The sequence below is a fragment of the Neopelma chrysocephalum genome, unplaced genomic scaffold (genome assembly GCF_003984885.1).
Source record: "Neopelma chrysocephalum unplaced genomic scaffold, ASM398488v2 Primary Assembly neopelma1_147, whole genome shotgun sequence".
NCBI lineage: Eukaryota > Metazoa > Chordata > Aves > Passeriformes > Pipridae > Neopelma > Neopelma chrysocephalum.
In genome coordinates, this window is record NW_020897809.1 from 13277340 (window position 1) to 13289836 (window position 12497).

At 41.9% G+C, this 12497-nt stretch overlaps 1 protein-coding gene across 4 annotated transcripts in view; it reads left to right on the plus strand.

Moving 5' to 3' along the window:
• MITF (melanocyte inducing transcription factor) overlaps window positions 1–12497 on the plus strand; it is a 104092-nt gene that overhangs the window by 50813 nt on the left and 40782 nt on the right. For all 4 annotated transcript variants that reach the window (XM_027700365.1, XM_027700363.1, XM_027700362.1 and 1 more), the window contains exon 2: window positions 6311–6557. In XM_027700365.1, coding sequence (XP_027556166.1) covers window positions 6311–6557 — 247 coding nt within the window. The remainder of the gene's footprint in view (window positions 1–6310; window positions 6558–12497) is intronic.

Below are 12497 nucleotides of genomic sequence, written 5' to 3' on the forward strand. Positions count from 1 at the left end.
GCCTCCCCTAGAGACACAGCCGGCCCGGACGCCGCTTGACTTTCACCCGAGGGTGCTCAGCAAAAGCCCTTGGACACAAAATTGGGGGGAAAGATGGAGGCTGTTAGAGTTCAGATGTTCATGCCCTGCTCCCTTGACAGCTTCTGTCTGTGAGTGACGCTCTCCCGGGTGACGGCACCGTGGGCAGATTGTTGTGTGATTGATTTGCTGTGGTGGAGGTTGTGTTCTGGGAGTTAAATATGCCGTGCTTGGGAGCTGGCCACTGTCTCCTGCAGAGCCACGGCGGCCGGGACTGACCGGCTGAGAGATCGTGGTGACTTTGAGGAGGGGAAAACTTGTAAAATACTCTGTGTTTAAAAGAAAAGTAATTAAATATGCATATAAATCTCTCTCCTTCTGAAACTTCATGGCATACACAACATTTGGGCTAATGGGTGTGTTCGGTTTAGGTGTAAAAGGATTTGGTGCATTATAACGATTATTCTGTGGAAGTCTTTCAGGATACTGTGGGTTTGCAGTTATTTATCTCCCTTTTAAAATAAATGTAAAGGATTGTAAAATGTGACCTTTGCAGATTCTGGATGGAACCTCCTAATTTTATCTGGTTCCTTAATCTGATTGTGATCAAGCTTTCCAGGCTATACTGCAAGCTGTGTCCCCAAGTAAATGGGCATTCAAGCAGATCAACTTGCGGCATTTTATTAAGTCAACACTCATGCAAAAGCCACCTCCAGAGCTTAATAATTATTTACTGAGTGCTCCTGGGTCATGAGAGAGGTTTTCATTAAGTTCAGAAAGCATTATGTTCAGCAGCTTGTGAAGGTGTGTTTTAAAGACAAGAAGAAAAATGGAAAACTACTAAATGGTGTACAACAACTTAAAGAAATTCTTAGCAAGGATTAAATATTTTTGTTTGTGGGGTTGGGTTTTGTTGGAGGGTTTTTGGGGGAGGGGATTTGGTTGTTTGGTTTTTTTTTCCAAAGCAAGTGTGTCCACTGCATTAATTGGATTTGGGATTCAACCCTTAGCTCCTTGGTAGTAGGTCTGCGTGGTCGATATTGCAGGGTTTTTCCTTCCTTCCCCACCCAACCAGGTGCACACAATGCATTCAGGGAGATGGATGGATGGATGCCTTTTGGACTGTGAGGCATTCTGTGGGTGCAGCCCATAGTGTGGGGTGAGCAGTGCTGCAGCAGGAGAGCAGCTCTGAGCCGGTGCAGGTCAGGATGCAAAAGCAGTCGAGGGACAGAAAACATCTACCTTGATGAAGGAGCAGATGCAGCCTGTCTCTTTAAACATGTAACCTTCAAGTGCAGAAACCTTTCATGTAGAAGCCTGAAACATAGTCCTGGCTTCATTAAAAAGTCTGATAAAGGTCTCCACGCCGTTTTTGTAACTGCTCTGTCCTTGGCAAGTCAGGACATACAAAGGTGCCAACTCTTGGGCTTGGTTTTTTCTGCACTGATACTTCGAGCAGTGCCAGGCAGTTGGCGCGGTGAGTGGAGCGTCGCTGTAACCCACAATCAATTATTAAATGTTAGGAATGAAGTACAAAGTGCTCCAGGGAAAATGCTGTAGTAGTTGGAATCCCTTACCTTGGCTGAGGATGGGGGAGAAGGGATTGTGTAGAGTATTTTTGTTCTTTGTGGATTTTCTGCATTTTGTATTATAATTTTTTGGGGGGGTGGGGGGGTGTGTATAATCTGGGTCCTCTTTGCATTTATTTTTTTCTTTTGGTATTCCCTTTTCTGTCACCCCTCTCTGAGGCAAACAGTGGTGCTTGCTGGCAAGTTAGATGCTGCTGCAAGCATTGTTGCCTCAGCTACACATTTAGAACAGGAAATAAAAAGTTACTTGACGTTTTACTGCTTGGTAGAGAGGTTGAAAACAGAATTTGGACAAATCAACTTAATTTTTGAGGAAACTCTAGTGGTTGTGGAACAGGAGGGGTGTTGGAAGGGGAGCTGTGGGGTGGTCTCTTCTGAAAATGCCTTCTGGAGGTCCAGCCAAGTATTTGAGTTGTAGCATTGGCAACCTCTCATCTGCTTGCTTTAAAGATCAAGATTGTTTTATACTAATGTTGGATACTTAAATGTGGATGCCTTTCTTTTCTCTATAAATAATTATGAATGAGATAAGGGTAAGAAATTAACACAAGGGTTTAAATCCCGTGTTATTTCTTCTGAGATCTGGTACAGCTCAGTGGATTTCCTGAGGTGCTAAATCTGCTTTACTTGGCTGATTTCTCTGTGGACTACCCCATTAACAAACAGTTGGCATGAATGGAGGAGAGCAGCAGCCTCCCTCTTGTGTGCCATTTCTCTGTTTAGAGCAGGGTAGTACATCCTGCCCAAAGCAAGTGGGCTTTTTTTTTTCTTATTTTTCTTTGTTTGACTCCTGTTCATCTCTGGTTGAGGAAGCTTGGGTTTTGAGGGGTTTATCTGTGCTTTAATTATTGTAATTTGTCTAAGAAACCTTACATTGGAGGCTTATCTTTTTTTTCTGAAATAATTTTTAAACAACAGTTAAAAGCAAAGATGAGTTAAATATTTTTTCCAGTTCAAAATCACCAGAGAAGTTTCTTAACAAATATGTAGCTGTTGCAAAATAATACTTGTGAACCAGACAACTCATTTAAATAATGTATGTGAACCAGAGAGCTGGTTTGATCAATTTATAGGAATCTGAAAACAAAACTGGCCAACAAAAGATGAGTTTGTCTTTTTACCCAAGGAGGCAGATAAAATAATCAGTACAGATCTGGGAAGGTAGATTAGGCTGTAAGAGGTATGGTCTCTGTAATCTCTGGAGTCGATGGCAACAAAATCAAACTTGATTTTAATCTGATCAGTTGCCTTTTATTATGCAACAGCCACCTGTGTTATAATTCATGTGCAGTAACTAACATTTCCCAGGCATCTGTGCAAAGGATATGTAATTTAAACTTATTTAATAAAATGTTATCACTTCAGGATTAATTGGATTGGCACATGACACATAACTAATAACTCCCAGTCTGTATTACACTGTGCTTATTAGACTGCTAATGGATAACTGGTTTAATCATGTGTCAATTAAAGGGATGAGTCGGTTTCATTTATTGCAATTAGATGGTTTCCATAAACTGTTTGCAGGAAGTATCTAAATCACATCGTGTATCAGCTGCGTGTGTGGGCTCTGTTACCAGCTCTGCATGATCTGGGGGTGAATCAGTTCATGGATGGGAGTTTTGAACCCACATGTCCAGTTCTGGGTTGTACTGTGGCACATGGCACAGAGCTTGATCATGGGAGGGGATCTGCCTGTGAGGCAGCATGTAGAGGTCAAGAAGCTTTAAAAAGATGCATTTTCAAAATTCTCCCGATGAAGACTTTGAAATAACAAGTCTTTAATCGCTTCTTTGATTGGAAAAGTGAGTTTCTGGCGAACCTACCGTTTGCTCTGTGGAGGGTATATGGTGATGAAACCCAGACTATCTTCTATTCAACATCGGAGTGTTCTGTGCTTGAGAAGAGGAGCAGACACGGTGGAGAAGGGAAGCCGGGCATTCAAACTCACCTGCGTTGATGGTGTGATCGTTGGGTGCCCGTCTCTTTTTCCCAGGTAACAAGGGATAGGATAAGAGGAGATGGCCTCAACTTGTGTGAGGGGAGGCTTAGATTGAATATTAGGAAAAATTTCTTCACCAGAAGGATTGTCAAGTACTGAAACAGGCTGTCCAGGGAAGTGGTTGAGTCACCAAAGACATGTGGATGTGGCTCTTTGGGACAGAGTTTAGTGGTGAACTTGGCAGTGCTGGGTTAACGGTTGGACTTGATGATCTTGGAGATCTTTTCCAACCTAAACAATTCCGTAATTCTTTGGCAGTAACTGCAATCTGGCAGCACGTGCCTACCAGCACTGCCTGTGTTCAGGGCTTGTGGGACTCTATACCATGTAAAATACTGAGCAGAATTGCAGAAGAAATAAAACCTGGAAGTGTCTCTGCCCTTTGGGGAAGAATTTGGCAGAGCAGCATTTTCTGGGACTGTTGTCTCTTTCAAAGTCACGATACTTGAAGCTTTTGTTGACAATTTTAAATCAATGGTAGAGCCCTGAATCACCGGCAGGAAGCTGGAGGGATGGTTGTTGGTCTGAGCAGGTACAATAATTGTGTGAGTGAGATCAGGTTCCTGGCAGGGGCTGTTTGAAATGCAGTGGAAATTATTTCTCCTTCCTTCTCCCTCGCATTCCCCAAAATTTCAGTACATGGGAAGGTTCTTCTGAGATGGTTTCCAGCACACTTGGCTTTGGTTGGCGGAGAAACAGTTCAAAATGAAAGAAGGTGGGAGGAACTGCTGGGTTACCAATTTTGCAGCATTAAATATCTTTTAAAAAATGCCAGTAGCACACAAATGAGAACACTGTTCAGTGTGATACATAATTCGCTTTTCTTCAACATGAGGACAATGAATCCTTCCTTGAAAACAGCATTTGAGTGCCTTTTTTTGCTCAGGTATTACAGTGGTCTCCATAGTGGAATGCACAGTGGTGGGCAGGAGGAAAATATTATCACTTTAGTAATACTTGTATACAATTCATAAATAAATAAATATACATATATTGGGAGGGCATGCTCAAACATTCCTGTTCGGAATGTGTAATCAAAAAAATTGGAAGGCCACTGATCTCTAACTATCATAGTCATGGAAATAAAGTGTCTCCTCTAATGCAAAAGTGGTTCAGATGTGCAGCCAGAAAACAAGCTGCTGGGTTTAGATGTGAGAATGCTTCACCCTTAATTGAAAAAGGGAGTGTTTTTTACAAGTATCACAGTCAATGACTTGTCTTGAGCAGCTAATTAGTACGATTATTCCGCAGCTGCATTAGTTTCACCACAAAGGTTTTCTCTTGTTTTATCAAAAGGATCAGTGTCTCTGTGAATGTTTCAACCTGACAGGTCTTAAATAGCAAGATGGTCCCCTGCCTCCCTGCCCCCAAAATGTGTGCTCTGGAAGAGCAGAGTTTGGTCTCTTGGGGCAGTAAGTGTGGGTTTTCCTTTTTTTTTTTTTTTTTGTTTCTACCCTGAACTGTGTTCAACATCAGTCCTAAACAAAGCTGCAAAACTTCCAACAGTGCTGGCTCCAGTTGCCCAAGCACAAGCAGCGCTCGATGCCCGCGGCCTCCGAGCAAGACCTGGAAGGGATGTTGGCTCCCAGACTCCTGTGTCCTGCCAGCATCCTGCAGGTACCACCAAAGCACTGGAGCCAGAGGTGGGGTTTTCAAGAGTAGCCTCCTCCTAGAGTGGGAGGGTTACTGCTGGCATGGCCCCACATCATGACACCCTAATGAGCCCTGTCCTTCCATGGGCTGATGGCAGCCAGCAAAATCTGAACCCAAATATGCTGAGTTATGTGCATTGTAGCTCTTTCTTATATGGAGTCATGTATTCTTCCCCACTTCCAACATCCTTCCCTTGAAGGATGTGCAGATTGGTATTTGCATACCCTAATTGTTCTGCCTTACGCTACAGGAATGAATTTCAGTTCTGAGGGCTAAGAAAAGGATGAGTTGCTTCAAAAGGTGTCCCTGCAGTCCATGGCAAAGTCCAGTGGTCTGTCCCAGGCTCTGCCAATGGCGTAGAAGTAGCCCTTAGGTGTTAAAGCAGTGCTGTGTGCCAACCTGTTGCTCTTTATAAAGTATGACTGGAATAAAACTGTTACTGTTGTTTATTCTGCCTGTTCTTGAATGTCATTCTGCTTGGAAGATGCTGGTAGGCCTGGAGTGGGAGTTGAGTTTTTTTTTGTAGAGGTCTGGTTTCTGGCTCTGAAGTGTGTCACCTCCAGCAAATCCAACCCCAAACTAGTATTTCGCAAAAATAAGTGAACTTTGTTATGTTGTGTTTTCGTGGGAGAGGTAGATTTACTTTATTTATTTATTTATTTTTGAGCTAGACCTGGAGTATTATCTACACCTATCATTAGACTTGTTGCAGGCATCCCTTTATTACTTATTTTAAGAAAAAGGAACACGAGTGCCTGCCCCTGTCTATAAAAGCATTTGTTTTTTCTTGTGGGCGGTTGGTGCAAAATTTGAAAGAGCAAATAGCTCTTTACAGCTGGATGTTGGCGTTTGGAAGTGGTTGGCTGCAGTGAAGTTAAGGCAGCCTAATGTGGCCGCTAAGTACCTCAAGTAGGTCGGCTCCGCGTTCCCCCTCGCGCGGTGCGTCGTGTCCTCACCCACACCCCGGTCCAACTCCCCGGGCTCCGACCGCTGGAGCCACCATCCCGCTTGGTGGAAGCTGAGCTGTCTTTCTCTGGTCTTCCCACAGCAATTCCGAGCATCCTGGCGCTTCCAAGCCTCCCTTAAGCTCCTCCAGCATGACCTCACGAATCCTGCTACGACAGCAGCTCATGCGTGAGCAGATGCAGGAGCAGGAGCGTCGGGAGCAGCAGCAGAAGCAGCAAGCAGCCCAGTTCATGCAGCAGCGGGTGCCCGTGAGCCAGACCCCTGCCATCAACGTGAGCGTGCCCACCAGCCTGCCCCCCGCCACCCAGGTGCCCATGGAGGTCCTCAAGGTACGCTCTGCCTTTCCTCTCAGGAGCTTGCGCTCATCCGAACGTTCTTTATTTGCGTGGTTCCGGGGGTTTTTGGCAAGGAAATTTTGCAAATATTCCACGTTCTGGCTTGACTCGCAGCTTGTTTTGGTGTCCTGATAGCAAAGAATGGAAAAACCTTTTTTAAAAAGTTTGTGTAACTTTTTCTTTTCTTTGAACTGTGAGATGTCCGGAGGGGGGTTTTGTTACAAAACGAATGTTTCCTTCATTTTCCCTTTGGAAAACACTTCTCAGTCTTTCTAGTATGTAATTATTTTCAAAAAGAAGTTATTAGTAGATATTCAAACCAATATTTTGGTTTTTAAAAGAAAACAATGAAATATTTTTGTAAGATGGAGTCAAAACTCTTTACAAAAGAGCTCCTCAGAAAGCCTTAATCTGAAATATGGGTGAGTTTCCAGCCTCTTGCAACCAGTCTTTGTAATCCTTTTTTGTTTAAATGACTTGTTTGCTATTAGTAGCTTTGGATTCCTTGTCCTACTGGAAACTGTAGGAGCTTGTTAGTGTCCCTCTGTCAAAGGGGATGTAGCTTGCTAATTACTCAGGGAAAAACGTGAACAGCTATAAGAAAAGAGATAATTTCACGCACCGCTTAAGTTCAAGTGGGCTGAAGTGACATGAAAAGTGCGAGTAAAACAATGAGAGATGTTTTGGAGAAGTTTACTCACATATTTCATGAAAATACATTTTTCACTGGTTTTGAAGAGCGTATTCTGCATTACTGCTGAATCTTTTTATTACAGTTTGATGTTTAGTAACCGCTTTCAGTCAGGGAGTGTGTTCTCACCACGTAAGTTAATTGAGCTTGGTTACAAACCACTCGTAGTTTGCTCATTGCTGTTATATATCAACGATACGTTGTCAAAGATTTTAGTTTTTAAATAGTCAGTTTATTTAAAATAGTTTATTTTAGTTTTAAAATAGACTTGCAGGCTCAGGATTTTGAGGCAGTCTGTGTGACGGGTTTGTGGAGAAAATATAGGGTCGCTTTATTTATTGAGTCTACAGCGCCAAAACTAACACTTAGTTGGGACATCAGGGTCATACAAAGAGGTAGCAGTTGAACTTTGAATTCTAGATATATATACACACACATTTCCATTAAAAATTAAATATTATATACTCTTAAGCATGTGTGCATGTGTATAGAAATATGTATAAGGATCTGAAATTGTCTGGGAAGAGCTGTTTTCTCTAACATCAGTGCATTACTCACAATGTTTGTGTATAACAATTTGTTAAACTTGTTTCCAGGTTATGGCAGTGTTATAATTCAGATCTAGCAGAAGTGTATGTGCTATGAAATAGTGTCTTGTTTGGAATGCACCTAGTTAAATAAGCATATATTACGTTTTTTACATCCTTTCATCCTAATATGTTGTGACATGAATTTTAGGGTATTTTTTAAACCTCTGTCAAAATTTGTAGGGAAGCGTTTATTTTCTAATGATATTTTACTGATAAGGAAGGAGTGTAACATCTTAAAGAAGCATTGGCAGTTGTCTTTATTGTTCATTTTGCAAATGCCTCTTTCTGTAAGAGTGGAGGGGAAGCAGTCCTTGATTTCTGAGGGACAGAAGACACTGCAGGTGGAAGGTGATGCTCAGTTATTGCAAATGGGTTATACTGGGAATTGGCTTGTCACAGATCTGGATGCAGAGCTGTAACCTGCTAGAGCATTGCTTGGGAACTTCACCCAAAGCACTTGAATCCTTGTCCTTTAGGATTCCAAAGGTAGTGTCTATTCCCTGTTTCCTTCTGATGGAGAAGGATCTCCTGGAAAGAGGGAGAACACCTCTCTTGCACTTGTCTTTGGCCCACATAACAGAGTGCATGACCCTATAGAGCAAAAAATTATGAGAATATATCCTTAACTGGCTTGTAAAATAGAAGTAATTACTGGCAACAACTACCCATTGGCAGCAGAATTGTGATGGTTGTGGAAATATGAGCTACCTGCTGGACTGAAAAGATGTCCATCTTTTCATCACCTACATTTTCATATGTAACAATCAAAATTATCAAAACCAAGTCCTCTTGGTCTCTGTGTGTGAAAGAAAAGAGTCTGCTTTGCACAGTTTTGCTGCTTGTGTTTTTGATGGGGGAAAGGTTCATCTTTTTATCCTTACTGATAAAATTGTACAAAAAAATTGATACAAAATACCAGTCTTGAAGTCATGATCTACCTGAAAATTTACCACTGATGCTTCAATGAGAGTAGGATTTGGCTAAAAGGCCCATATAATTTTGTGTTTGTTTGGTTGGGGTTTTTTTGGGGGGGAGGGAGGATTGTTTTGTTTTTCTTTTTTTTGTTTTGTTTTGTTTTTCCAAATAGGATACTTGGCTCAAAAGCTGAGATTAACAATAACTCAGGATCTTCCTGGTGCCAGTGTGCTGACAGGCAGCTCTGCCTGCAGTGACATCATTTCCCTGCAGCTGCTTTTTACACTTCAGTTGTTTTTTAGCTGTAGACAAATTTTCCATATGAGCTGTACAGAAGTTTTAATTAGATAAATAGAGAACTAAGTTGGTAACTTTATTATCCAGATGGTCTGGATTTAGTGACCTTAAAGAATGAGATAGACGAAAAGGGGATTTTTACACTTTCAGAAATGTTAATCTGCAAAGCAACTTTGTTTAAACAAGGTCTTTTTGAATATTATTTCACAAACAAGACCAAATGTAGTAGCTGTTTTTGTTGGTTGTTTGTTTGTTTTGGAACTTTGTATCAAGAAACCCCACTCTAAGCCCCTTGAATTTCTTGATGTTTTGTGTTTTTAATTGTATTGTGTGACTTGCCCTTTCACCCATATCTCACAGTGTGAGAAGAAGAAGAATACTTGCATATCTGAGGATGGTAATTCGGAATGACTAGTTTAAAAAGAAGCCAAATGTGTTAATGAGCTTGGATTTTATGTTTGTTTTCAAGATGTTCATTTAGAAACAACACAGAAAGAGAAATACATACAAATCTATGTCACATTGCATAGGAATCTCCAAATTGCATAACTTAGTATGCTCAAGGCCATGTGAATAAATGGGATTTCATTTTCTTGAGTAATGACTTCTTATTGCATCACTTCTCTGCCAAGTAATGTGGCTTGGCAAGGTAGGAAATGACCTGTTGGAATTCAAATTTTGCATTGCTTCCTGCAGTCTAATTAAGAGGTGGACTGGGAGCAGCACCTTCTCATCCATCTCCTGTTGGTAGTTAAGGACCAAATCTACAGATGGATGTCACCAGGGATTCTTTCCTTCTGCTGCAATTCAGCTTCTTGCACTGCCTTGGAAAAAAGAGTATGTAACTTAAAATGTTGATCATTTGAGTAGTTCCAAGTCCTATCAGTGTTGGATCTGTTCCTGAGGTACAAAATAAACTTATGTTTTTATTTAAAAGGATTAACTTCTTTTCAAAGAGTTCATCTTAAGATGTCATCATACTTCTTCCATCCTGGTATCTTTTAGTTTATATTTAGTGTATATTTAATGGGTATTAAGAAGCTGTTCTTTTTGTTGGTGGTGTTTGAAGTTATTCTCTTGTCTGGTTGGACTTCTTATCTGTTGGAGCAGAAGCACTGCTGCAGATCTCAACTTCAGTGTTCCAGAGCTGATCTCTGGGAGCCAGTTGCTGCATTTCTATAGGCAGGGTTAGCCCAGGACTTGAGGAGGTCGTGCAGTCACTGAGGCCTGATGGTAGGTTAGTCCTGTTGCTCCTCAGTAATCTATTTGCAAAACAATACTGTTATTAATCCCATACCCTGTGGAAATAAATTTGTTTAAGGTGGTGAGCTTGTAGAGAATATGCTCTTTGTCTGTAGTGAGGCTGGTCTGTCAATCAGCTTCCATTGAGCTGTCTTGGACTATATCTGTTCCTGTCTTTACACTTGATATTACTGAATTAGTGTTCCTGCTGCAGTCCTACCAGCTGCCTGTTGACAGTTATTTAGGGAGCATCTCCAGTTGATGTGATAGAGTTGCTTGTTTCTGCTTTTCATGTCTTTTATTCCTGCCCTGCTTACTCTCTGTCTCCTACCAAGCAACTTTCAGGATTCCTGTAAAGTGAGTGGTCTCCCACCTCCCAAGTTCCTGGCAGCAGCAGGACAACTCCCTGCCTTTCTGATAGGCAGTGATACCCTGGCTTCGTCTGTAGGATAGTTTTCAATCTTCTGTGTCAGTCCAGGCAGCTGATTTTAGGATTTCATTGTTCAGCAGAGAAGAAAGCTGACTTGTATGATCAGAGTTTTACATAACGTCCCTCTGGCATCCTCACCAAAGCTGCACTGTAGCAATTTGGGTTTGGGGCTTATCACCCTTTACACATTTTTAAGAGCCACAAAAGAAAAAGGATTTTCCTTCATCTAAAATACCTAAAAGATCCAGGGGGGGAAAAAAAACAAGGAATGATTCTGAAGGCTAAAATTACCAACCATCAGGACTTACTCTCATAAGCAAGACTGAAGGATCCTCTACTTGTTTTTTGGGTTAGTCCTTGAGGAGTTCTGCTGATAGAAGTAGCCAGACCCAAGATGTTGATTAAGGCTTGCCTTTGAAGGTTGTTGTGTTTATTTTTTTTTAATAAGGCCACTTGTACCAAAGTTGTTATATTTACAGAATGTGCAGTGATCCAGAAAGTAAACTTACTGCAGAAATTCAGAGTAGGGACTCATCTGTCTACTCATGGAGAGAGATTACAGAAATTGAATTGTAGCTATGCTGTGTGGTTTGTATTGCTTTATCTGATTTCTGGATCAAGTTTGCTGTTCAGATCAAGCATGACACAATCCCCTAAGTACTTTGGACCTGCCTGCCCAAAACACAGTGTAGCATTGCAGGAACTGTAATTAGAGTGAGCAGGCTTGTGTCCTCCATGGGAGAAGAAGCACAAGAGCATCCTCAGGAGGCAGCAAAGGAGGCTCAGGGCCAGCATCGGCCCACAGATTTGCAAATCAGTTCCACTGAAAATATTACCAGTTCTTGTAGGATTGAAAACATTACTGGTGGGCAGCTGACATCCAGCCCTCTGCATGTCTCACTAAGCAGATGGAAGGTGGAAAATTGAGGGTGAACATTTCTTCCCTCTGTCCTTCCATGTTAGTTGGTGACGTCTCCCAGCTGGTGCGTGGAGGTGACACTTGCTGCTGTGTTTTGAATGTGCTGCACCAGGTCACTGGTTGGTGGAACCTAAACTGTGGATGGATTGCAGGTCCCTGTCTCTGCTGCTGGATGCCAGTGCTCACAGCATGCGGTTGGTGTACATCCCCTCCCTCCTGAGTGTTCTCAAACCAAATGAATAGCACAATAAGAACTCAGATGGACTTCTCATATCTTTTCCTCCCTCTTTGTCTGCCATTTGGGTTTTAAGAATGTGGCTTCTATTTGGCACAGGTGGGAGATGCTTGTCTGAGAGTGCCATGTTGGATGCTGCTGCACAGCACAGCCCCAAGGGCTGGAGTGAGAACCTGCAGTGGTGCAGATGTCTTTTGAACTCTGCATAAATACTTTGCAGGTGATAAGGTAAAATTAGGTCTCCTGACCAGCAGATGATGTAACAGGTCCATTACAGGATGCTAACATCTCCTTTTTCTTTGTTCCTGGAGAGTAAGAAAACAGTTCCCTTGCTCCAGGGGATCTGAACGAAGTGAGTCCTGCTTTGGTGATCTAGATATTGAGATCTCTCCTCCCTGGATGTAGAATCTGTGTCTGTGCATACTCCTGCCCTTGCTAACAGGGCAGTTCACCCCCAAATATACACGTGTATATTTTATACATATATATACATATATAAAACCTTATGTATGGAAACATAGGCTGCAAAAACATTTTAAATATTTGTAATTAGGGGATTGTTAATAGTTTATTTGGATACAACAATGTTTATAATATGCTGGGTACTTAAAAAGT